General features: G+C 44.4%; 1 protein-coding gene across 2 annotated transcripts in view; it reads right to left on the bottom strand.

The window, feature by feature from the left end:
• Positions 1-2,707: 2,707 nt before the first annotated feature.
• The window catches only part of dctn6 (dynactin subunit 6), a 63,921-nt gene continuing 38,753 nt past the window's right edge, over positions 2,708-27,875 (bottom strand). Inside the window, exons 5-8 of one of the 2 annotated variants that reach the window (XM_072495742.1) lie at positions 26,487-26,534; positions 13,366-13,508; positions 7,373-7,420; positions 2,708-3,013 (exon numbers count right to left, since the gene is read on the bottom strand). In XM_072495742.1, the coding sequence (XP_072351843.1) occupies positions 2,915-3,013; positions 7,373-7,420; positions 13,366-13,508; positions 26,487-26,534 (338 nt within the window). In that variant the 3' untranslated portion in view covers positions 2,708-2,914. The remainder of the gene's footprint in view (positions 3,014-7,372; positions 7,421-13,365; positions 13,509-26,486; positions 26,535-27,875) is intronic. The other variant, XM_072495743.1, reaches the window with a different exon arrangement.

Here is a 27,875-nt window from a genome sequence, read left to right as displayed (position 1 = left end):
TCTCTGAACTGCTATTCTACAGGATAATCTCAGGATATCTCCCACACCAGGCACACCGCCTTTTTAAATTAGACCATCTATACATCATATGCCAATGCCATTGAGACCTCTGGCTTCACTTAAGAACTATTCCACCCATGTTTAACTACAACCTAAGACTGTTGGTTCTCAAATTTCAAGCTAATGATACTGCGAACTGTGAATCCCACTCCTGACACCACTTTGTAAATGTTTAGAATTTGGGATCACAGATTATCAAATTAGGAGTCTAGAATTCACAAGGGATTTTAAGATAGTTTATCAAAATGGAATAATTTAAATATGACGCATTAGCTAAGCAAACAGGAAAATTATATAACCTATGACAGCTGAGAGTGGTTCACTCGTCCCACAAGATAAATGGATGGTTGGCACAAAGTATCTTGATCTCAGTAGTTTGTGGTGGCAGCATTCTGCTCTCTAGCCAAACTGTTAGGAAACTCTTCCTTCATCCATAGTCGCCGATCATCTTCCATCTGAAGGAGGTGCCTACAAGCACCTGTTAATGTACTCTATTTCCAGGGCTGGTACTTTACTCTAGGTCAATCACTTGTTTGAATCCTTCTACCAATCATTACAGGCCAGGTACCTAAGATGTTAGGATGCTCACCTCCCCCTTTGCCCATCACATTAGCTTAAGGTCACTGTTTAGTTTACCACATGTTGAGGGCCATTTGCTTGCCCTTACACGACACATGAATAGATAAGAGGGCACTAAAAGTGATCTTATCAACTTAAGAAGGCCTGAATCAGGACACCTTGACATTTCTAGGGAATGTTTATGTTTTTCCAGAGAAAGAAAAGTTTATCTGCCAAGGTGGCTTTAGGCTATGCCCATCAATTCCTTATTAGTTATCTAGGGGCTAGTAGCTCAGTGGGCTAGACGGCTGGTTTGTGATGCAGAACAAGGCCAGCAGCACAGGTCCAATTCCAGTACCAGCTGAGAATTCTGAATTCTCCCTCGGTGTACCCAAACAGGCGCTGGAATGTGGCGACTAGGGGGCTTTTCACAGTAACTTCATGGTTAAGGTTAGGGGCTGGTTTAGCACACAGCTAAATCGCTGGCTTTGAAAGCAGACCAAGGCAGGCTAGCAGCACGGTTCAATTCCCATACCAGCCTCCCCGAACAGGCGCCGGAATGTGGCAACTAGGGGCTTTTCACAGTAACTTCATTGAAGCCTATTTGTGACAATAAGCGATTTTCATTTCATTTCGTTTCAAGAGACATTGCAATTAGTTGTCTCATTTATGTTAAGTATCCATTAATTGACACTGATATGTAAAGGGGCTTCAGGTGGCCTCGGTCAGGTGGTGTTAAGAGTTTTGTGCAGAGGCTGTGGAAGTGAAATAAATGATGTTTGGTGAAAAGGAACAAGAACTTTAGACTCTTCATATCACAGCAACTAAAACGGCTAACATTCATTGCAGTGTTAATGCAAGCCTACTTGTGAATAAAGATTTATTATAATTACTTATTATATAAAGTCACATTTATTAAGTCCTATTTCTTAGTCTCATTGTCTTGGTTGTTGTGAGCAACTGGGCACAATCATCTGCATACAGAAGCTTTTTGATTATTGCCTCTGTTACGTTGGTGGAGGGCTGCAGTCTGGAGAGATTGAAGAGTATATGTGCATAGAATCCAATGTTGATGTAGGCAGGCATGTTTCTGGTGGCTTCTTTGAGCATTGCAGAAAAGTGAGTGAAGGGGTGGGGAGCCCTGCTCTATGTTGTGGTTACTGAAAATGCATTGGACATCCCATCACAGGCACAAATACATCCAATCATGTCATCATGCAGTAGGTGCAGGATTGTGACTTGTTTGGATATCATAGGTTTGGAGTGCAAGTGTCATTGATCAGATCGACTCACTGTCAAAAGCTTTAAAGATCTGGGCTCCCAACAGGTCTGAACAGGAACCAACAGATGTTTGGGACAACAATCCCAAGTGCAGCTGTTTTAGTTATGATTTTTCAGCAGTCGCCCTTAAAACAAATTTTATGACCCTGATCTGATTTCAGATGTGGGGTGGGGATGATGTGCAGTTTTCTGGTTTTGGGGAAGCAGGAGGAGGTCATAACAAAGGGTTGAGGGAAGGGTGGGGGTCTGGAGTGGGAATGTAAGGATGATTAGGGGTGGGAGCCGTGGGAAGATCAGAAAGGTCAGGGTTGTGAAATCCCAGGGTGGCTGGGTCTAGAGGATGTGCTAAATGAAGTAGGCTTATCCTATCAGGTAAGCAGAAAGATACTTCTTGGTCCAGGAGTCATAATCTCCTTTTTAAGCTGCCAGGTTTCCCAAAACCTGGCTGACTATTTCAAATAATGTTTAAATCTGAGACACACTGCTATGTTGTATTTAAATAACCAACCAACTTCTTGCCTCCATTAAAATTAGAAGTTGGGAAGATTGGAGGCGACTTCCAGATTTTTAACATATTTAGATTCCACCCAACACAAATCCACTCATTTTGGAAATTAAAACTTTCTCATGCCCCTAATCCACTTCAAAATAATTTTAATTACCATCGGGCAATATTTTAATTTGAAGTGTCGTCATTCAGTCCTACAAAAATAATCTATGTCGATGATTTAGCAAACAATTATGGACAAAAGATTAATATTTTTAGAATGGGATTAACAGAAATATGGAAAAACACGAGAACATGAAGGTGATTCAATGGCGGAGTTGAAAGTTACTTAATTATTATACCTAATTTCCATCTCCATTTTATTGCAAAGGATATATTACTCACTTCAATAAATGCTTTTACATACATTGGTTAATTTATTGTAGCACATATTACTGCCTTTAAGTAAATATGTTTGTAACCAAATAAACACATTAATTCCTCCACAGAGCCAGAATCTGGTTCTATTCAGCTTTTAATAGGAGTGGAGCTTCCTTTCACTGTTTTCTTCAGGTGATGATAATTAGGCAAGATCTTCATCAGAAAGTCCAGCTGCAGGGTTTGTGGCTGTAATTAAAAAATATTACTGAATAGGTTTTCAAATACAGGATAACAGCTAAGTTTCAGACCATTGCATCCCATCATGTGGATAAGCAGAAAAATTTAATTTCAACAAGAACAAAACTCATTAAGCTGGATGTGAATGCTCATTTCCATTTGGTGCTGGTGGAATTGAGTAATGGAACACTTTTCCACACGTCACTATTAACCTATATACAGCATGAGACAAGTGTAAAATAACAGTTATCTTGAAGTGGTCTAACATTGGTGTGGATTCACTATAGTGAATTTTGCTCTTGCATAATTTCAGCTTCCATTTTAACTACCTAACATACCAAACAGTGTGGAAACCTTATACAACTATATCAAACTTTTCATCAGTGTCAATACATTTCTGAGTTGAGCAAGTGTTTCAGAAGAATGCAAGCGGGCCATATAGCTTTGTGCCTGAAAGATGGTATCAAGTCACAGACTGAAGGTGACTGACAATGGAATTGAGAAAATGTAGACTAATCTGGGGGATAAACTCACTGCTCTTCTGCTCAAGAAACCATTAAAGAAAAGTGTGGTAATGCCTCAAGTGATCCCAGTTCCTGTGCCAGTAAAATCCGTTTGATTCCAAGAATGATGGGAAATGTGAAAATGCATTGCTACTAACTAATATAATTGCTAATCTTCAACATCAATTCCGATCCACATCTATTTTCTGTAGCTCATGCTGAATTTCATTTTATTACTGACACTTTTTTGTTTTAGACTTTTCATTGTTCATTAACATTTAAAAAAAAGTTTTTCCAATTAAGGGGCAATTTGGCGCAGCCAATCCACCTACCCTGCACATCTTTGGGTTGTGGGGGTGAGACCCACGCAGACACTGGGATAATGTGCAAATTCTACACGGACAGTGACCCGGGGCCGGGATCGAACCCGGGACCTCAGCGGCGTGATGCAGTAGTGCTAACCACTGCGCCACCGTGCTGCCCTGCACTGTTCATTAACTATTCTTCAATCTGAGTGAGGAAATACCCAGTTGCTTGCTTGCCTTTTTCACACAGCACCTGGATGCCCTGCATTTTTCTTGGATCTTTGTTTGACAGGAATTTGCTGTGCAAAAACCCAAGACGTTCTTCCATTTTAAAGAATTCAAAGTCCACTGTGGCAAATTGTGAAACTGAATTCAATATATACAAAGGTAATTTGTGAGTAGCAACAAAAAGTAATTTTTGTAAGGGCCACGAAGAATCCAGCATGAGTTTTAAGGATACAAAGTAATAACATTTATTACTTTGTACAAGTACACGTACTGGTAGAAGCGTTTCACCGCAAAAACCACTGCCAGGCCCTCCTCCTCGATCTGCGCGTACTTTTTCTCCGCTGCAGTCAATGTGCGGGAGGTGAAAGCTATCGGTCGTTCGGCCCCGTTCTCCATCTTGTGGGACAGGATGGCCCCAATACCATACGGGGATGCATCACACGTGACGAGCAAAGGCTTTCCAGGATCATAGTGGGTTAGTAACCCAGACGACGACAATTGTTGCTTTACCCGTCGGAAAGTGGTTTCTTGCAGCCGACCCCAAACCCAGGTGTGATTTTTCTTTAGCAGACGGTGCAAAGGGGCCAGTGTAGTTGCCAGATTGGGGAGGAACTTCCCGTAATAGATTATGAGACCGAGAAAAGAACAAAGATGTGAAGTGTCAGTTGGGGCGGGGGCACGTTGAAAAATTGTGCAGGCAGAGGATACTCCAAAGGGCAACCGTGTATATTCATACAGGCCCCGGTGTGTATTAATCGTTACATATGGTCGGGAGGCAGGGTCCAGCTCCAACTGCAGGTAGGCGTGACTCATATCTAATTTTGTGAACGAGAGTCCACCTGCAAGTTTCGCATAGAGATCCTCTATGCGAGGCATTGGATATCGTATTCACTGTAAGTTTATAGTCGCCACACAAGCGAACTGTGGCATCTGGCTTCATTACAGGTACAATTGGTGCTGCCCAGTCAGCAAAACGGACGGGCCTGATAATACCCAAACTCTCCAAACGAGTGAGCTCCCCTTCTACCTTCTCGAGCAAGGCGTAAGGCACTGGGCGCGCCCGGAAATAGCGCGGTGTGGCTCCTGGTTCAACTTGGATACGGCCCCTTTTATTTTCCCCAAACCAGGCTGGAATACATCTGGGTATCGTCCTAGCACCTCAGTCAACCCTTCAGAAACTGTTTGGAGGATGTGCTGCCATTGCAACCGCAAATGGCGCAACCAGTCCCGACCCAACAGGTTGGGCCCATGGCCGCGCACCACGATAAGTGGGAAACGCCCCTCCTGGCGTCAATAAACAACAGGGGCCATTGTAGTTCCTGCAATGTCCAGTGGTTCCCCCGTGTAGGTGGCCAACCTGGCCTGTGAGTCGGTTAATGGAAGGGTCTGTATACCCTGCTTGATGCGGTCGAATGTCCTCTGGGCGATCACGGAGACTGCTGCGCCAGTATCCAACTCCATCTCAAGCGGGTGGCCATTGACCCTTACTGTCACCTTAATGGGGGCCACACGGGGAGCTGCCACACAATGCAGCTGCAGGCAGTCGTCCTCCGTCTCCACGTCCTCAGGAGTAGTCGCCGAAGGTTCATCCACATGGAAGGTACGGCCTCTGGGCTGGTCCCAGTTACGGCCCCTGGGCTGGTCCCAGTTTCGGTCGGAACGAAGGCGCCTCTGGCGCCCCCAGGACCGCCGTCCGCGACGGGGCCGGCGCCTACAAGTCTGACACGGACATGGCTCCTCATCCATTGGCTCTGGAAGGAATGTCCGACGGCCACTGGCGTCGGTCCGGACGTTGCCTCGCCCAAGGTACCGCAGGAGTGCGGGGGGACGTTTTCGGACGGAAGGGGTTGCGCCCCAAGGCATGCACTTCCATTCCCTGTAGCTCCTCGCTCTCTCGGGACAATACTATTTGAATGGCCTGTTGAAAAGTCAATGTTGGCTCCGCTAACAACTTTCTCTGGGTGGCCTTTGTTAATACCGCAAACCAAACGGTCGCGTAACATTTCTGACAAGGTCTCACCATAGTCACAGTACTCCGCAATCCTGCGTAGCCTGGATAGAAAATCGGCAAGGGATTCTCCAGGGGTCCTCTCAGCGGTATTAAACCGGTAATGCTGGACTATCGTGGACGGGGTTGGGTTAAAATGTTGCCCCACTATATTCACAAGTTCATCAAACGTTTTGGTGTCCGGCGCAGCTGGGTACGTAAGGCTCCTAATCACCCCAAACGTATGCGGGCCGCAGGCGGTGAGCAATATGACCACCTGGCGCTCGTTTTCGGTGATATTGTTTGCCCGGAAATAGTAACGCATCCGTTGTGTATACTGGTTCCAGCTTTCCAGCGCAGCATCAAAAACATCCAAACGTCCGTACAGAGGCATGGTATAATAGAAAACAACTTCCAACCTGTATCCAACAAAAATCCAGGGAGGTGGCTTCAGCAGTGTAGACGGCTATTCACTTTAACCTTCGTCGCCAGTTTTGTAAGGGCCACGAAGAATCCAGCACGAGTTTTAAGGATACAAAGTAATAACATTTATTTACTATAACATATATACATAACAGTAGCAGTAACTTCCCTTGCTACATACTCCTTCCTGCTGGTTCCTGAACTGGCCAGCTTTATTTATAATAGGAGTTTACTAGTGGTTTCTCCGCCCCCCCCTCATTGGGGAAGCTCATACTCCCACAGGATTGTGGGATAGTCATTAGTCCCCAGCCAATGGTAAGTAGGCAGGTTATAACAGTAATATTGAAAGCTGTTAAATTATTGTAACAATCCAATTTAGTTTACATGTCCTTCTGGGAAGAGAGCTTGCCACCCTTAGCCCATCTGGTCTAGAAATGACTCTAATCTCACATCACGGTCAATTTAATATCCTCAGGATAATCAGGTGAGCAATATGTACAGCCCTGCCACTGTTACTCACATCCCCACAACAAAATAAAATGCGCATCTTGCATCTAAATCCCTTGACTGTCCATTCCTTATCTCTTTAAATTCTTCCAGCCATACAACCCTCCAAGCTTCCTGCACTCTTGCAACACTCCCCTCATGCATCTTCATTTCCAGCACTCCACATTTGACTGCTATTCTTTCAACTGCCTGGGCCTCGAGCTGTGGAATTTTCTTCCTAAGCGATTCCATATATCTTTTGCTCTCTCTACCTTTAAGATGCTCTGTAAAACCTAATATTTTGACTATGCTTTTGGTCATCTGTCCTAATATCGCTTATGTGGTTTGGTGCCAAATTTTGTTTTGAGTATGCTCCTATGAAGTGCCTTGGAAAGTTCCACCATATTAGGTGAGTATTGGCTTTAAAAACACTTACCTTGCAGGAGCAGCCCTTAGAATTTCGGCGGGAGCGGCGTGCAGGGGCCTGTCGGGAGGTGAGTATTGGCTTTAAAAACACTTACCTTGCAGGAGCAGCCCTTAGAATTTCGGCGGGAGCGGCGTGCAGGGGCCTGTCGGGAGGTGAGTATTGGCTTTAAAAACACTTGCCTTGCAGGAGCAGCCCTTAGAATTTCGGCAGGAGCGGCGTGCAGGGACCTGTCGGGAGGTGAGTATTGGCTTTAAAAACACTTGCCTTGCAGGAGCAGCCCTTAGAATTTCGGCGGGAGCGGCGTGCAGGGGCCTGTCGGGAGGTGAGTATTGGCTTTAAAAACACTTGCCTTGCAGGAGCAGCCCTTAGAATTTCGGCGGGAGCGGCGTGCAGGGGCCGGTCGGGAGGTGAGTATTGGCTTTAAAAACACTCACATTGCAGGAGCAAGGTTCGACCCAGAACCCGGAAGTTCGACCCGCGGACTTCTGGGAAGGTTCCCCCCCCCCCCCACCAATAAATTCTGGTGGAGAGGAAACCCGAGACACTACACGTGTAGTGTCTCCCACCCGCCCTCCTCCTCTAACCTAATAATAAGATGTGGAGATGCCGGCGTTGGACTGGGGTGAGCACAGTACGAAGTCTTACAACACCAGGTTAAAGTCCAACAGGTTTGTTTCGATGTCACTAGCTTTCGGAGCGCTGCTCCTTCCTCAGGTGAATGAAGAGTATGTTCCAGAAACACATATATAGACAAATTCAAAGATGCCAAACAATGCTAGGAATGCGAGCATTAGCAGGTGATTAAATCTTTACAGATCCAGAGATGGGGTAACCCCAGGTTAAAGAGGTGTGAATTGTATCAAGCCAGGACAGTTGGTAGGATTTCGCAGGCCAGATGGTGGGGGATGAATGTAATGTGACATGAATCCCAGGTCCCGGTTGAGGCCGCACTCACGTGTGCGGAACTTGGCTATAAGTTTCTGCTCGGTGATTCTGCGTTGTCACGGGTCCTGAAGGCCGCCTTGGAGAACGCTTACCCGGAGATCAGAGGCTGAATGCCCTGAATGCACCAGGCAGGAATGTTCCCTTCCAGTCGGGGAACACTTCAGCAGTCAAGGGCATTCAGCCTCTGATCTCCGGGTAAGCGTTCTCCAAGGCGGCCTTCAGGACCCGCGACAACGCAGAATTGCCGGGCAGAAACTTATAGCCAAGTTCCGCACACATGAGTGCGGCCTCAACCGGGACCTGGGATTCATGTCACATTACATTCATCCCCCACCACCTGGCCTGCGAAATCCTACCAACTGTCCTGGCTTGATACAATTCACACCTCTTTAACCTGGGGTTACCCCCATCTCTGGATCTGTAAAGATTTAATCACCTGCTAATGCTCGCATTCCTAGCATTGTTTGGCATCTTTGAATTTGTCTATATATGTGTTTCTGGATCAGACCTCTTCATTCGCCTGAGGAAGGAGCAGCGCTCCGAAAGCTAGTGACATCGAAACAAACCTGTTGGACTTTAACCTGGTGCTGTAAGACTTCGTACTAATAATAAGACCCATTGGTGTGAGGCAAGTGCCATATTTACATTATTATTTAAAACATTTTTTATTTATTAATCAGATCTTGGTTGGAAGTTAGAGGGATGGCAGGGAAGGGAGTGCAATGTTCCTCCTGCAGGATGTTTGCGGTGAGGGATGCCGTTAGTGTCCCTGCTGATTTTACCTGCAGGAAGTGCAGCCATCTCCAGCTCCTCCAAGACCGAGTTAGGGAACTGGAGCTGGAGTTGGATGAACTTCGGATCATTCGGGAGGCAGAGGGGGTCATAGATAGCAGCTTCAGGGAATTAGTTACACCAAAGATTGGAGATAGATGGGTAACTGTAAGAGGGACTGGGAAGAAGCAGTCAGTGCAGGGACCCCCTGCGGTCGTTCCCCTGAGTAACAAGTATACCGCTTTGGATACTTGTGGGGGGGACGGGGGACTTACCAGGGGTAAGCCATGGGGTACGGGCCTCTGGCACGGAGTCTGTCCCTGTTGCTCAGAAGGGAAGGGGGAAGAGGAGCAGAGCATTAGTAATTGGGGACTCTATAGTCAGGGGCACAGATAGGAGATTTTGTGGGAGCGCGAGAGACTCACGTTTGGTATGTTGCCTCCCAGGTGCAAGGGTACGTGATGTCTTGGATCGTGTTTTCCGGGTCCTTAAGGGGGAGGGGGAGCAGCCCCAAGTCGTGGTCCACATTGGCACTAACGACATAGGTAGGAAAGGGGACAAGGATGTCAGGCAGGCTTTCAGGGAGCTAGGATGGAAGCTCAGAACGAGAACAAACAGAGTTGTTATCTCTGGGTTGTTGCCCGTGCCACGTGATAATGAGATGAGGAATAGGGAGAGAGAGCAATTAAACACGTGGCTACAGGGATGGTGCAGGCGGGAGGGATTCAGATTTCTGGATAACTGGGGCTCTTTCTGGGGAAGGTGGGACCTCTACAGACAGGATGGTCTACATCTGAACCTGAGGGGCACAAATATCCTGGGGGGGGGGGGAATTTGTTAGTGCTCTTTGGGGGGGGTTTAAACTAATGCAGCAGGGGCATGGGAACCTGGATTGTAGTTTTAGGGTACGGGAGATTGAGAGTATAAAGGTCAGGAGCACAGATTTGACTTCGCAGGAGGGGGCCAGTGTTCAGGTAGGTGGTTTGAAGTGTGTCTACTTCAATGCCAGGAGTATACGAAATAAGGTAGGGGAACTGGCAGCATGGGTTGGTACCTGGGACTTCGATGTTGTGGCCATTTCGGAGACATGGATAGAGCAGGGACAGGAATGGTTGTTGCAGGTTCCGGGGTTTAGGTGTTTTAGTAAGCTCAGAGAAGGAGGCAAAAGAGGGGGAGGTGTGGCGCTGCTAGTCAAGACAGTATTACAGTGGCGGAGAGGATGCTAGATGGGGACTCTTCTTCCGAGGTAGTATGGGCTGAGGTCAGAAACAGAAAAAGAGAGGTCACCCTGTTGGGAGTTTCCTATAGGCCTCCAAATAGTTCTAGGGATGTAGAGGAAAGGATGGCGAAGATGATTCTGTATAAGAGCGAAAGTAACAGGGTGGTTATTATGGGAGACTTTAGCTTTCCAAATATTGATTGGAAAAGATATAGTTCGAGTACATTAGATGGGTCGTTTTTTGTACAATGTGTGCAGGAGGGTTTCCTGACACAATATGTTGACAGGCCAACAAGAGGCGAGGCCACATTGGATTTGGTTTTGGGTAATGAACCAGGCCAGGTGTTAGATTTGGAGGTAGGTGAGCACTTTGGGGACAGTGACCACAATTCGGTGACGTTTACGTTAGTGATGGAAAGGGATAAGTATACCCCGCAGGGCAAGAGTTATAGCTGGGGGAAGGGCAATTATGATGCCATTAGACATGACTTGGGAGGGGTAGGTTGGAGAAGTAGGCTGCAAGTGTTTGACACACTGGATATGTGGAGCTTGTTCAAGGAACAGCTACTGCATGTTCTTGATAAGTACGTACCGGTCAGGCAGGGAGGAACGCGTCGAGCGAGGGAACCGTGGTTTACCAAAGAAGTGGAATCTCTTGTTAAGAGGAAGAAGTAGGCCTATGTGAGGATGAGGAGTGAAGTTTCAGTTGGGGCGCTTGATAGTTACAAGGTAGCGAGGAAGGATCTAAAGAGAGAGCTAAGACGAGCAAGGAGGGGACATGAGAAGTATTTGGCAGGTAGGATCAAGGAAAACCCAAAAGCTTTCTATGGGTATGTCAGGAATAAAAGAATGACTAGGGTAAGAGTAGGGCCAGTCAAGGACAGGGATGGGAAGCTGTGTGTGGAGTCTGAAGAGATAGGTGAGATACTAAATGAATATTTTGTCAGTATTCACTCAGGAAAAAGAGAATGGTGTGGAGGAGAATGCGGAGACCCAGGCTATTAGAATAGATGGCATTGGAGGTACGTAGGGAAGAGGTGTTGGCAATTCTGGACAGGCTGAAAATAGATAAGTCCCCGGGGCCCGATGGGATTTATCCTAGGATTCTCTGGGAAGCCAGGGAAGAGATTGCTGAGTCTTTGGCTTTGATTTTTATGTCATCATTGGCTACAGGAATAGTGCCAGAGGACTGGAGGATAGCAAATGTGGTTCCTTTGTTCAAGAAGGGGAGTACGGTAGCCTTGTGGATAGCACAATTGCTTCACAGCGCCAGGGTCCCAGGTTCGATTCTGGATGGGGTCACTGTCTGTGCGGAGTCTGCACATCCTCCCCGTGTGTGCGTGGGTTTCCTCCCACAGTCCAAAGATGTGCAGGTTAGGTGGATTGGCCATGATAAATTGCCCTTAGTGTCCAAAATTGCCCTTAGTGGTGGGTGGGGTTACTGGGTTATGGGGATAGGGTGGCGGTGTTGACCTTGGGTAGGGTGCTCTTTCCAAGAGCCGGTGCAGACTCGATGGGCCGAATGGCCTCCTTCTGCACTGTAAATTCTATGTTCTATGTTCTAGAGACAACCCCGGCAACTATAGACCGGTGAGCCTCACGTCTGTTGTGGGTAAAGTCTTGGAGGGGATTATAAGAGACAAGATTTATAATCATCTAGATAGGAATAATCTGATTAGGGATAGTCAGCATGGCTTTGTGAAGGGTAGGTCATGCCTCACAAACCTTATCAAGTTCTTTGAGAAGGTGACTGAACAGGTAGACGAGGGTAGAGCAGTTGATGTGGTGTATATGGATTTCAGTAAAGCATTTGATAAGGTTCCCCACGGTAGGCTATTGCAGAAAATACAGAGGCTAGGGATTGAGGGTGATTTAGAGATGTGGATCAGAAATTGGCTAGCTGAAAGAAGACAAAGGGTGGTGGTTGAGGGGAAATGTTCAGAATGGAGTTCAGTTACAAGTGGCGTACCACAAGGATCTGTTCTGGGGCCGTTGCGGTTTGTCATTTTTATAAATGGCCTAGAGGAGGGCGCAGAAGGGTGGGTGAGTAGATTTGCAGACGACACTAAAGTCGGTGGTGTTGTCGACAGTGCGGAAGGATGTTGCAGGTTACAGAGGGGCATAGATAAGCTGCAGAGCTGGGCTCAGAGGTGGCAAATGGAGTTTAATGTAGAGAAGTGTGAGGTGATTCACTTTGGAAGGAATAACAGGAATGCGGAATATTTGGCTAATGGTAAAATTCTTGGAAGTGTGGATGAGCAGAGGGATCAAGGTGTCCATGTACATAGATCCCTGAAAGTTGCCACCCAGGTTGATAGGGTTGTGAAGAAGGCCTATGGAGTGTTGGCCTTTATTGGTAGAGGGATTGAGTTCCGGAGTCAGGAGGTCATGTTGCAGCTGTACAAAACTCTGGTACGGCCGCATTTGGAGTATTGCGTACAGTTCTGGTCACCGCATTATAGGAAGGACGTGGAGGCTTTGGAGCGGATGCAGAGGAGATTTACCAGGATGTTGCCTGGTATGGAGGGAAAATCTTATGAGGAAAGGCTGATGGACTTGAGGTTGTTTTCGTTGGAGAGAAGAAGGTTAAGAGGAGACTTAATAGAGGCATACAAAATGATCAGGGGGTTAGATAGGGTGGACAGTGAGAGCCTTCTCCCGTGGATGGAAATGGCTAGCACGAGGGGACATAGCCTTAAACTGAGGGGTAATAGATATAGGACAGAGGTAGGTTCTTTACGCAAAGAGTGGTGAGGCCGTGGAATGCCCTACCTGCAACAGTAGTGAACTCGCCAACATTGAGGACATTTAAAAGTTTATTGGATAAGCATATGGATGATAATGGCAAAGTGTAGGTTAGATGGCTTTTGTTTTTTTGACTTCCCATGCCGGTGCAACATCGTGGGCCGAAGGGCCTGTACTGCGCTGTATCGTTCTATGTTGAAGCCTACTTGTGACATTAAGCGATTTTCATTTCATGTTGAAGACACTGCATAAATTCACACTGTTGTTGTAAACTATTACAAATCTCTCATTGGATTGCCATTCCTCAGCCCTCAGATTTTACCTGTGGCCGCTCTGACTGCACTCTTCGCATACAATCTATCCCATAGATAACGGTGTTCTCAGGAACAACTTCACAGGAGTTTACTTGACAACATGCTCCAATAATGCAGCCACTGGTTAGCATCACATTTCGACCTATAAATGCTGAGACAGAAAAATACACAAGTTACAAATGTCTTAAACAAATAATAAGTGGTGGTTAAAGCAAAACCATTCAAATGAAATCTCAAAATTTACAATGTAATTCATGTCAATTTACACAGGAAAAATATAATCGGGGCAACAACATCCATTTATGATGGATGATACGCTGTTAAAAATGAAAATGGAGTTGTCACTTATTAATACCTCAAGTAAGAAATTGGGATTGTTTGAGCTTGATTTTTGGGCTCAGTACCTACAATGTATATGAACACTTGTGGGGCAAATCATGCTGAATGCCATATTCAATATAGCCATTGGAGGCATGCAGAACAAACAGACCATGATGACAATCACCATGCAACTTTTTTCTCTCCACAGATGCTGCTAGACGCAGTTTTTCTAGCACTGTTTTTATTTCAAATTTCAAGCAGCCACAGTATTTTGCTTTCGTGTCATGACGACAATCTGTGCAATGCTAATTAGACGCCAGTGGGGGCATTTTGGTTCTCACTCTTCAGGCTAATGCCTTATTTTCTGAATGTGCCTCCACATTCCTTGGAAGTGCTAATCCTAAAGAACTGGTTCATTAGAACAAAACCTGATGATGTGATAACCAAGATCACCTCCATCAAAACATTTTTATACTATTCATGAACCCAGGGTGAGATTGTTGCAATATGTAAAGTGATACAAATTTGGGGATGGGTTTGTGATAATCCATTCAAATTTGGGACCAATTTGGGAAGATGTCGTATACCAAAAGATAGAGACAAGGCAAGAGAGAAAGGTACTAATATGGGGAATGATAGGCGGTGACAGGAAAGGACAGAGAACACAAATCTAAGAATAAATCAGCAGCTGTTACAAAAATGATAAAAGGAGCAACTAAATAATAATAATAATCTTCATTATTGTCACATTAATACTGCAAAAAAGTTACTGTGAAAATCCCCTAGTTGCCACATTCTGGCACCTGTTCAGGTACATAGAGGGAGAATTCAGAATGCCCAATTCACCTAGAAAGTATGTCTTTCGGGACTTGTGGGAGGAAACCGGAGCATCCGGAGGAAACCCACGCAGACACGGGGAGAACGTGCAGACTCTGCACAGACAGTGACCTAAATGGGAATCAACTCGGGACCCTGGCTCTGTGAAGCAATGGTGCTAACCACTGTGCTACCATGCCACCCTGTAGGCACTGTATCTGAATGCAAGTAGCATTCAGAACAAAACATGAACTGACAGCACAAATAAAAATAAATCAGTAAAAGCCGATAGCCATTACAGAGACATGGCTACAGGATGACATAGATTGGGACCTGAATATTAAAGGGTACCTGGAATTTAGGAAGGACAGAAAGTTAGTATAAGGTGGGGGTGTGGCTTGGTTAATTAATTATGGTATTAGCACATTAGAGAGAGAAGACCAAAGTTCAAGAAACCAGGATGTTGAAGCGGTTGGGTTGAGATGAGAAATCTCAAGAAGTAATTTGTGGTACTGGCCCCCTAATTGTAACTAAACGGTAGGAAAGAGTATAAAGGAAGAGATAAAGGGAGTTTGTCAGAAAGTACAGCGATAATGAAGGGTAATGGTAATCTACATATAGACTGCAAAACTCAGATGAGCAAAGGTAGCATATTGGAGTTAATAGAATGTTTTTGGGACAGTTTTTATAGAACAGCATCTTCTACAGCAGCGTTTTTTAAAATGCGGGTTGCGACCCACAGGCGGTTCGTGGCAGGTCGTGGAGTGACAGTTGCGCCATTCGGATGCTGGTCCTGAATGTGTGAGAAGCGCCCAATGGCTGGTACCGGCTTTTACATTGAGAATGGCGGATGAAGCCATCTTTTAAATGAAAATAAATTAGGCTGTGTGCAGTCTTCAGGCCAGAAGCGGCAGCAGAGGTCACGTGCCTTGTACATATACTTGACGTCAAGCTCCCTCCATGTATGTGCTTTTGGCGCTAAATCACGAAGCAGAGCTGCTTCTATTTTCCAGCTACTGGCAAGAGGATTGTGAAGCTGGATTTTTTTTGAAGATAAGAGATGGTCAGAGATTCGAATAGGCAGTGTACCTACTATACAGGATCTGCTGGAGAGGGCTGTTCAAGAGAGTCCGAGGCAGGGCTAGTGTTAGCTCTGTACAGAGCTCCAGGGCCTTTGGTTAACAACCTACAAATAAACTTAATTCGGGAAGCAGTATAAAGATGATTTCCATTACAATTTTTAAATTGTGCCAAAACGAATAAAGATGCAAAGTCCATGTGTGTTAAATACCGGCAAATGAGAGGAGCAGTTTCAGATTTTGAAAGAGAATTGGTGGGTGAAAAATTCCTTTTGAGGTTGAGACCCTAGAGTCAGTTATTAACTTACAGGTGGCTCCAAATTAAAAAGAAGTGGCTAATGAGATGATGCAGTAGTTTTAATTTTCCAAAATTTCCTACATTTGGGGAAGGTTTACTTAAGATTGGAAAACAGCAAATGTAGCTCTTTTATTTAAAAAGGGAGACAGGCTAGTTAGCTTAACATCTGTCATTGGGAAAATATTAGAAGCTATTATTAAAATGTTATGGCAGGGCACTTAGAAAAATTCAAGATAATCAGACAAGAGTTAACATGATTTTTGAAAGGGAAATCACGTTTAACCAATTTATTGGAGTTTTTGAAGTAGTAATGTCCTGTGGATAAAAGGGTGGAGTGATGGATGTACTGTATGTGCATTTCCAGAAGGTATTTGATTATTGCGGAAAATAAAAGTTCATGGTTGACAGTTTAGGGAGTCACATATTGGCATGGGTAGAAGATTGGTTAGCTACAGAAAACAGAGTAGGCACATAGGTCTTTTACTGGTTGGCAGGATGTGACAAGCAGTATGCCACTTGGGCTGGGGCCTCAACTTTTTACAATTTATATAAATTACTTGGATGAAGGGACGAACGGCATGGTTGTTAAATTTCAGTGATACAAACATAGGTAGGAAAGTAAGTTGTGAAGAGAACATAAGGAGGCTACAAAGGGAAATTGATAGGTTAAGCAAATGACAAAAATATGGCAAAATAAGTATATAATGTGGACAAATGTGAAATTGTCCATTTAGCAGGAAGGTAGGAAAGGAAGTTGTGAAGAGAACAGAAGGAGGCTACAAAAGGAAATTGATAGGTTAAGGTTAAGAAAATGACAAAGGTATGGCAAAATAAGTATAATGTGGTCAAATGTGAAATTGTCCATTTAACAGGAAGAATAAAGCACATTAATAATAATCTTTATTAGTGTCACAAGTAGGCTTACATTAACACCGATGAAGTTACTATGAAAATCCCCTAGTCGCCACACTCCGGCGCCTGTTCAGGTACACTGAGGCAGAATTCAGAATGTGCAATTCACCTAACAAGCACGTCTTTCGGGATTTGTGGGAGGAAACCAGAGCACCCGGAGGAAACCCACGAGACACGGGGCAAATGTGCAAACTTTGCACAGTGACCCAAGCTGGGAATCGAACCCGGGTTTCTGGCGCTATGAAGCAACAGTTCTAATACTGAGACTTCAGAGCTGAGATTCCGAGGGATCTGGGTGCCTACAGTGCATGAAAGTCAAAAGGCTAGTATATAGGTACAGCAAATGATTAGGAAAGCTAATCGAGTGTTATTATTATTGTGAATAGAAAAGGAGGTTATGCTTCAGTCTGACCACACCTGGAGTACTATGTACAGTACTGAGCTCCCTTTTTAAGGAAGAATGTAAATGTGTTTGCAGTTCAGAGAATATTTACGAGACTAATACAAGGAATGGGCGGGTTGTCTTATGGGGAAAAGGTTGGGCTGGCTAAGTTTGTATCCGTTGGAGTTCAGAAAAGTAAGAGGTGACTTGATTGAAATTGTTAAGATCCTGATGGGTCTTGACAAGATGGATGTGGAGAGGACGTTTCCCCATGTGGGAGAATCTAAAATTGGAGGTCACTCATTAAAAATATGTGGTTGCTCTTTGAAGACAGAGATGAGGAGACTTTATTCTCTCTCAGAGTATACGGGGTCTTTAGAACTCCCTTCCTCAAAATGCAGTGAAATCTGAGTCCCTGAATATTTTTAAGTCACAGCTAGATAGTTTCTTGATAAGCAAGGGGTGAAAGGTCATCAGGGGTAGGCAAAATCAGACCAGCCATGAATGGCAGAGGATTGAGGGGCCAAATAGCCCACTCCTGCTCCTAATTTGTATGTTCATATTTTCTCTCAATGCCCACCTGGAATGAAACCACACACAGGGAAACGTGCATATCTATTCCCGGTATCTTGGAGCAGTGATGATGCCTTCATGCTGCAATAATACGTGCATCTCTTCCTCTTTTTTTCTTCTCTATACTTAAAACACCACAGCAAACTAAATGTTTGCTACAGGGCAACAAGGACTATCTGCTTCCTTCATGCTTTGTTGACGCCTGTTTTCAATCATGCTCTCATGAATAGCATGCATAAATGGAAAGCAATGCTGCCACATGCTATGACAGCAGAGGCCTAGCATGCTGAAACAACACTTCTGCTGCCTGGAATGTTTTGGAGATGCCTTATAGAGTGGGCATCAAGATCAAGATGGTTTTCTGCATGCTGCACAACCATCCCTTCATGAGCTGACAGCCCTGGTCATCAGCTACACTGCAAGCAGCTGTGGAGCAGAAGAAGGGAAGATAAGGAGGAAGAGATGAAGCAATCTTTCTGGTTGGGTTCTTCATAAATAACTCATCCAACCGCAATACCAGTAATTTCAACCCCAATTCCTCATTCAGCAACAGTCCACATCTTTCCTATGCTGTCCACTGACCATAACAGAATCTGCATGGCTGCAATATAAAAATAAATGCCACCATAAAATAAATATTCCAAAATAATTATATTGTGGGAGAGAGGAAGGTGTCAGTGAGTGTCTTACAATTTATTTGGTGATGGACTGCCGTGGTTGAACATCTGGCAGTGTGTGCAAGCTGTGAAATCTGGCTTTGAGGCTTGTAGCAATGCTGAGTGTGTGTGATGATCTGGATGTGGTTAACTCAGCAATGTCTAATGCTAGTCATGCAGTTGAGAGGGTATGGCATTTCAATATGCATTCACTGATCTCGACCACACCTGTGTGGTCATTGAACTTCTCGTTACACTGCATCCAGGTCCTCTGTGCTTGAGCTCTGGCATTGACCTCCCGAGCTATCTGCTGCCAGCACCTTCTAAGTCTGTGTTTGTTCAGCCTCCTGCAGATACAGCTGTTTCAGCAAGACAGCCAATGTATTTTCTGAAAACGTTGGAAGACAATTCTTTCCCATCCCCTGGACCATTCTTCAATGCTTCCCTTGTCACAGTCAGTTCCTATATTACTTCCAGCACCTTCTCTAGCAAATCTTCAATATGGTGATGACATTATTCTGTTTGCTATCTCAGTGGAGGAGAGTTGGTGGATCACCATCATCAAATTAATTGGAAGAATGGTTTGCTGATCAAAGTCCGCAAACCAAGGACGATGGAAATGGATGAAAAGACCTGTAATATTCTGATTAATGAAGTTCAGCTTGAACTTGTTGTTACCTTTAGTTATTGTGGGTAACTCATCATGCAAGATGCAGTCTACCAACAAAATTCAGGCTGGAGCTATGGTTCATGATGTGAACTCACTTAAAAGAGTATGAAATAGCCACAGCATCTTGATTACAATGAAAAGTTATCTTCTGAAAGCCCTAGTGCGGCTGGTGACGATGTATGGCTGTGAAAGCTGGATCACCAAAAAGAGTGACCGGTTCAAATAAAAAACATTTGCAATGCAAGGACACAGGCAGATATTACAGGTGCCATGGATGGCCAAGTGGACAAATGAGTGGGTGCTCAAGTAAGCTGGTGTTGAGAGGAACTTGTTTGGGGCATTGATAGCAAGGAAGCTCACATATTTTGGACGTGATGTGAATAGGAGGGTACTTGGATAAAGAGGTAATGCAAGAAAAAACACCTGGAAAATGTGCATAAGGAAGACCCAAGATGGCATGAATGGCTAATATCAGAATGTGAACTGGCCTCTATACAGGACAGTCAGTGAGGGCAGCGGAGAATAGAAATTGGGGAGAAAGATTGTTCATAGTGCTGCCAAATGGCCGTTTTAGCTCACTTGGCTCGACAGCTGGTTTGTGATGCAGAGCCACGGCAGCAGCGCTGTTTCAATTCCCGTCTCTTTTCAACCTTGCCCTTTGCCTGAGGTGTGGTGATCCTCAGGTTTAATTACCCCTTAAAGGTGAAAGCAGCCTATGGTCATCTGGGACTATGGTGATTTTACCTTTACCTAGTGCTGCCAAGGATGGACGAAGACAGAGCTGTTTATGATGTTGCCTGCCTACCAAACAACAGCACATTTAGCACTGACTGGAAGCTGAAATAGTTGAAATCAGCAGGCAATACTAAATTGTCGGGCTGCTTGTATTGCAATCAAAAGGTGCAGGTTAGTCAAACATCGTAATTCCTGTGTATGTTTTCAAGGGACATCAAAACTAGCCTCCTGAAGATGTTGCCTGTATAGGTGTTGCATACAACATTTAGCTCACTGGGCTAAATCGCTGGCTTTTAAAGCAGACCAAGGCAGGCCAGCAGCACGATTCAATTCCCGTACCAGCCTCCCCGAACAGGTGCCAGAATGTGGCGACTAGGGGCTTTTCACAGTAACTTCATTGAAGCCTAGTCGTGACAATAAGTGATTTTCTTTTTTTTTCTTTCTTCTTTTTGATTCAAATTTGAAATCCACAAAACAGCAGCAAAGGAAGCTAAGGGAGGAGTTAATACTTCAGATGGGATGGAAGGATGAGCTAGAGTTCAACAATCTGACCACATCTAACTTTTCTATGGCCCCCATCAGAGCTTCTCATAGAGCCTTTCAAATTGACACTAAATCTGATTAAGAAAATCCAGTACAGGTACAATAAAGCAAAGCAAATAGCTCAAACAAGAAATTATGTTCCCTGCAGTTTTTATTTCCTTTAAGGAATAGGTGCTAAGTACATGGGAACAGGAGGCAGCCATTCAACCCTACTAGTTGGTTTCACTATTCTATAAATTACCATGGCTGATTTAAACACATCTCCACTTTCTTGTCTTTGATCTAGATCTCTTGATATCCATGACTAAGTAAAGTCTGTTGATCTAAAATTTGAAAACGTTAATTGACCCAGCATCCATAACCTTTTAGAGGAAAGAATTTCAGATTTCCATCCATAGATCATAGAATTTACAGTGCAGGAGGGCATTCGGCCCATCGACTCTGCATCAGCCCTTGGAAAGAGCATCCCACCTAAGCCTACGTCTCCACCCACCCCGCAACCCAGCAACCCCACTGGATACTAAGGGAAATGTAGCATGGCCAATCCACCTAACCTGCACATCTTTGGACTGTGGGAGGAAACCGCAGCACCCGGAGGAAAGCCACGGAGACACGGGGAGAACGTGCAAAATCCGCAGACTCCCAAGCCATGAATCGAACCTGGGACCCTGGAGCTGTAAAGCACCAGTGCTAACCACTGTGCTACCATGCCACCCTATGGCCATTCCTAAATGGCTTGTTCTAATTTTAATATTTTGCCCTCAAGACAGTAGTGGCAATGGATCAGATAAAAATTAAAAGGCAAGTGGTAATGGAAAATCTGGCTATGTTGAGAGTGGATAAGTCACCTAGTCCAGATGTCTGCATCCCAGATTACTAAGGGGAGCAGCACTGTTAATTGACGATATCCAGCATGGACTTGTAAAGGACAGATTGTGCTGGACCAATCCATTTGGATTTTTGATGACTTAATAGAGAAGGCTGAAGAAGGGAATATGATGTTGACTATGTGGATTTTAAGAAAGCGTTTGACAAAGTGCCACATAAAAGGCTGGTTAACAAAATTCAGGCTCATTGAACAAGTGAGTTAGTGTCAAATTGGATTTAAAAATTGGCTCAAGGACACAAAACAGCGAATCATTGTAAATGGTATTTTTCAGAGTGGGTGATGGTTGACAGAGATATCCCCCAAGGGCCATTGCTAGGACAACTGCTGTTTTTGCGATATATAAATCACTTGGATATAGTTTAGAATGATGAGAAAATTAAATATAGGATTCGGTGAGGGTTTTACAGGTTAGATGCTGAAAGGATGTTTACCCACACGGGGAAATCTAGAACCGGGGGGTAAAGTTTCAAAATAAGCGGACAGAGAGGAGGTGGAATTTCTTTTGAGGGTCTTTTGAGTTAAGGCCACAATCAGATCAGTCATGATCTTATTAAACAGTAGAGAAGGCTTGAGGTGCTGAATGGCCAACGCTGCTCCTGTTCTTCAGGGTCTTGTGAAGGATTAGAATACGAGTGAAAAAGTCTGAATGCGATTGTTTAGGGTCTTGATTAGACTAGTGTGCACAGTTTGGTCTCCTTACCCAAGGAAGGATATACTAAGGAGAAAGTTCACAAGCCTGGTCCTGGGATGAGGGGATTGTCTAAGGAAGAAAGATAGGGGGCTGGATTCTCCGCTCACCGACATCAAAATCACGTTCGGCGACGCGGCATTGAATCCGTTTTGACGCCAATATCGGGGTGGCACTGGTTTTCGGATTCTCCGCCCCCTGAAAAATCAGGCCATTTCCTGAGGCCCGCCCCGCGATGCCCACCCCCGACCGGCTGAGTTCCCGACGCTCTCATGGTCTCACCCGTCGTGAACTTAGCGCAGTGGCAGCGGACTCCGTCCGGCACCGCCACAGTTGGGAGATGGCCGATTCGCGGGCGGGGGGTGCTTTATTCGGGGCTGGGACACTGTGGGCGAGCGGTCCGGGGCAGGCGAGTGGCCGAAGGTGGGCACTACTTTTGCGGTCCGGGTCCGTGGGCTGAGTCCACCAAGAAGTATGGTGCGGCCGCTACAGGCTGCCACTATGCGCATGCGTGGCCACGGAACCGGAAATGCTCGGCCGTACCGGCAGCTAGAGCTGCGAGCTCTATATTGCCTCCCTGCTAGCTCCCAGCAAAACGGGGAATCGGTGGCCATTTTGTGGCAGATTTCCTGGCGTAAAACACCTCCGTTTTCACGCCGGTGTGGGGACTTACTCTCCCAAACGGAGAATCCAGCCCAGGGACTATATTCCGTAGACTATATTCCGCATGTTGCAGGACCTGGGGATAGTGCAAGAAGTTGAACTGAGTTGAAAATCAGTCACAATCAAATTGAGTGGCAGAGCAGGGGTTGAATGGTTGACTCCTGCTTCCATTCTTAGGTTCTTACTTTTCTTCCATATTTCAGCTCCCTTGAGGTAAAGTCCAACATTCTATTCGTTTTTTAAAAAATTACTTTTTGGACCCATTTGCTACCTTTTAATGATGTGTACATCTGCACACAAAATCACTCATTGCCCATCCACATTTCCTAGCCTCTTGTGATTAAGAAAACTTTTAAATTTATCTTTCTTGGATTAAAGCAATGACCTCCTACTTTAAAATGTATCTAGCGGTTTTGCCATACTAAATCCCCATCAAATTCCTTATGTATCCACATAAGTACTATACATGTTAACGTATCTTCTGCAATCTTGATTCCTTCTTCCATGCAAGTGTGCACGCATTTTTGAAGATGTATGTACATGAAGAACTGAGTCCCCAGTACAAGATTTTGGAGAATATCACTTTTTATGTCAAACCAGAGTACATTTTCTTTATACTTACTGTGACTCCCAGCTCCATCCGACTGGCACCCCATGCCATAAAGGTATCTTCAATTTGATGTGGTTTTGATGAACTACAGAATCTTAATGGGGACTCTTTGAAAGAACTATCCAATTAGTCCCATTCCTCTGCTTTTTCCACATAGCCTTACAAGTTCTTTCTTTGGCAATTATTTTGAAAGTTACTAGTGAATCTACTTTCACCACTTTTAGCCAATATGTTCACGATCATAACAATCCATTGAATCAAGTTTTTTTCTCATCTCCCTTCAGATTTCTGTGCCAATTATCTGACATTAGTGTCCTCCAGGTACCAACTCACCTGCCAATGGAAACAGATTCTGCATATTTATTATACCAAAAGTCTGCATCATTTGAGTATCTCTACAGCATTAAATTTCTGTTTAGCCTCTTCTTCCTCAGGGAGATCAATCGCAGCTTCTCTAGTCTCTCCACATAACTTAAATTCATGGTCCTGTCTACCATTGACATCCATCCTAAAGTACAATACTCTAATGGAGGCCTAACCAGTGAAATATAAGGGATTACCATGATTTCCTTGTTTTTCTACAATATGCCACTATGTAAAAAGCCAATGATCCCATAATGGAATACAATTTTCCAATCGTAAGGTGCTCAATTCCTGCATCTAGAGTTCATTCAAAAATGATGACTAATGTATCTAGAATTTCTGCACACATTTCTTTTTAAAACCTGGAGTGGCAAACCATCAGTTCCTGGAGATTTGTGTCTTTGTCCCATTATCTTTTCCAATACCTTTTTAAAAAAAACTTGAATAAAGTCAAATGATTTCCTTCCTTTGACTTACTGTGGTTTACTTTGTGCTACTGGTTACTACTTCTACTATTCTTTTCCTCCACTGTGAAATGTATGCAAGTATTCAAAGTCTGCAATTTTCTTTTTTGTTACGGGATGTGGGCTTTGCTGGCTAGCACAGCATTTGTTGCCCATCCCTAAATTCCCTTGAGAAGGAGATGGTGAGCTGCCTTTGTGAACTTCTGCAGTCCATGTGGTGTGGGTGCACCCATTGTACTATCAGGGAGGGAGTTCCAGGATTTTGACCCAGTGACAGTGAAGGAACGCGATATATTTCTAGTCAGGATGGTAAGTGACTTGGAGGGGAACTTCCAGGTGGTGGTGTTGCCAAGTATCCGCTGCTCTTGTCCTTCTAGATGGCAGTGGTCGTGGGTTTGGAAGGTGCTGCCCAAGGAGTCTTGGTAAGTTCCTGCAGTGTATCTTGTAGATGGTGTACACTGCTACTACTACATGTCGGTGGTGGAGGGACTGAAAGTTTGTGGAAGGGGTGCCAATCAAGCGGGCTGCTTGGTCTTGGATGGTGTCGAGCTTCAAGAGTGTTGTTGCAGCTGCATTATTCCAGGCAAGTGAGGATTGGTTTAGCACAGGGCTAAAACGCTGGCTCTGAAAGCAGGCCAAGGGAGGCCAGTAGCACGGTTCAATTCCCGTACCAGCCTCCCCGAACAGGCGCCAGAATGTGGCGACTAGGGGCTTTTCACAGTAACTTCATTGCAGTGTTAATGTAAGCCTACTTGTGAGAATAAAGATTATTAAAAGCTTGGATACTGCCCAGGTCTTGTTGCATTTGCACGAGGACTGCTTCAGTGCTGTGAGGAGTCGCGAATGGTGCTGAACATTGTGCAGTCACCAGCGAACATCCCGACATTGACCTTGCATTGGAAGGAAGATCATTGATGAATCAGCTAAGATAGTTGGGCCTAGAACACTACCCTGAGGGACTCCTGCAGTGATGTCCTGGGACTGAGATGACCGACCTCCAACAACCACAACCATCTTCCTTTATGTGAGGTTAAGACTCAAACCAGTGGAGAGTTTTCCCCCCGATTCCCATTGACCCCATTTATAGTCTCACCTATCTAGCTTAATGGGCATTCTTTTATCCACACCACTTTTCTTTTTATATATTTATGTAAACTTTCATTGTAGCTCTTCAATGTTTCCAAATTTCTTCTGACATTTCTTTTTAAATCTCAATACTTTCTTTATATCCCTTTGTAACTCTATTCAATTTCCATGTTTCTTCATAATTTTTCTATCCTTTCTAAATATCAGTCTAGAATATCTGACTCCCTTTGACACCCATCTTATAAGTCAGGTTCCCAAAATGATTATAACATCATATTCTTTAAGCTAAATTTGTACCTTTTTTAATTTGTTCATGGCATGTTAGCATTGCTGGCTCGGTCAGCATCTATTGCTCATCCCTCGAGAATGTGTTGATGAATCACCTTTATAAACTGCTGCAGTCCATGTGGTGTAGGTACACCCACAGTGCTGTTAGTGGCACATACTGTATTTAATATTCTACAGGAATTCTTATTTGGATCACTGTCCTGGCCCTACCCATATATCCTGATGGTGTATTTTTTAGACTTTTAGATCCGTCACAGTTTTATAAATGACAAGTCCACTCCAGAGGTGATCTCAGTTATACTTTTCAGCAAAGACATTTGTCTCATGACTTTTTATTTATGGCGACTAGGGGCTTTTCACAGTAACTTCATTTGAAGCCTACTTGTGACAATAAGCGATTTTCATTTAATTTCATCTACACTCCATAACTTTCTCTTACATTTCATCGTTTTTAAACTCAAAACATTAGTGCTCCCTAAACATTCAACTTTCAAGATTCTGTTTCTGTGAAGATTTTTAAAAATTCTGCTTGAGGTTCAGACTTCATCTTACATTCAGCTGCTTGATTTAAATCAATGCTCAGAGAATTTCAATGGGACCACGAGAGGTGGGAGCATTTGCACTGAAAGAGCATTTTAATCCCCTTGGTTATGCCTCCAACAGCGGTGTGTGTGTATGCAAGTGTGAGTGAGGTGTTCTGATGTGGCCGATCAATGGACTAATCAATTGACTAGCACCAACAACAGGACTGTTTGATTCCCATCAATCCAGATTTCCACTGATCTCTTATTTACATGTAAAGATCTTTGAGCATAATTGACAAATTTGAACCCTAATTCATGTATTCAAAGTGCCATTGTGTTTTGTTTTTATAACACTTCAAAATGATCAGAAATTAAAAATAGCAGGGTGGTGGAGTTAAGACCAGGATGAGATCAGCCTTGATCGATGGGCCAAATGGTCTAATTCTGCTCCTATATCTTATGAACTTATAAAGATATTTTTGTGACCACTGATAAATCTTACTATAAACCTTTTGATTAGACAGTTTCAATTTTTTTTAAAAAGAGCCTTTTTAAAAAGTGCAACTTACCTTTAGATTCAATGACATTGTTATCGCCAATCTTCAAAGCTTCAAAGCCTGATAAGAAGTTAAAGAAAACAAATCTTTTGCTGACTTTATCATTTTGATCTTTTCCTTCCTCAGATGGCTAAACATTGAGGAAAAGTCCTCAGTATCTTACAAATTTTTCTCACAACTCTCCTTACCCTTTCACCAGCTCTAGGACATAGGTGAAATTCTAGTACCTACCTGCTGCCGTAGTTGAAATTAACTGACTTGATACAGACCAGCTATCAAAATTAAAACTCTCCTAATCTGTACTGTTACCACAGTGAGCTACCAGGAAGTCCAAATTTACAAAATATCTGAAATTGTAATTAGGTATTACCACTAGAGTCATGTATTTGCGCACAGGAATTACTAAATAGGAGTTATTCCGACCTTATGGTTTAAACAAAAACGAATAACCTTGTCCTTACTATATAAAAATATCATTGGTTAATGCATGAGCAAATGAAAAATTTATGGACTCATGTATTGAAATAATCAATGAATATTTGGCCAAGAGAAACAAAACCTAATTTACTGGGAATTGATGAATTAAATAGTCTCTGGATACCTTCCATCCAAAGTGTCTCATCCAAAATATATGGGGCTGGATTCTCCACTTCTGGGGCTATGTCCCCACGCCTGCGTGGGAACGGTGGCATTTTACGTCAGGAAAACTGGCGCAAAACAGCCACTGATTCCCAGTTTTGCTGGGGGCTAGCAGGAAGGCAGCGTAGAGCACCCGTCTAGCTGCCAATACGCCCGGAGAATTGCCGGGTCCTTGCAAAGTCCCCCCTTTGGCCGGCTCGCGAGCCCCGGACCACCCCCTCCACAGTGACCCCAGCCCCGAATAATGTCCCCCACAGCCCTCCCCCGACTGTGGCGGTGCTGAACAGAGTCTGCAGCCGCCACGCCGGGTTCCCGAAGGGTGAGACCACATGTGACCGACGCCGTCGGGAACTCGGCTGGTCAGGAGTGGAGCATCGGGGGCGGGCCTCAGGCAATGTCCTGAGGCCGTCGATACATGGCGCAGCGTACTCTCCGAGCGTGACGCTTTGGAGGGGGTGGAGCATCGTGAAAGTGGCGCCGCCCACAATTTTGTCGGGAATTTGGATTGTCCGGCCGGTTGCCAAATGCGATTTCGCTGTCAGCAACCGGAGAATCCAACCCATGGATTGTGCTGGTACGAAATTTTCAGCATTATATTCTTTCCAGTTAGCTCTATTTTAAAATCAAAGCTTCAAATCAATATAACCATCTCTATTTTAGTACAAAGGGGACATTTTTCTTTCTGCAAATACTGGATTAGTTAATGTAGAAGGCTAAAGTGTAGACATTGCAGGGGTGCATTTGAAATTATTTGTTAGAAGG

This window comes from Scyliorhinus torazame, chromosome 3 (genome assembly GCF_047496885.1).
Source record: "Scyliorhinus torazame isolate Kashiwa2021f chromosome 3, sScyTor2.1, whole genome shotgun sequence".
Classification (NCBI taxonomy): Eukaryota; Metazoa; Chordata; class Chondrichthyes; order Carcharhiniformes; family Scyliorhinidae; genus Scyliorhinus; species Scyliorhinus torazame.
This window is presented reverse-complemented; position numbering and strand designations above follow the sequence as displayed.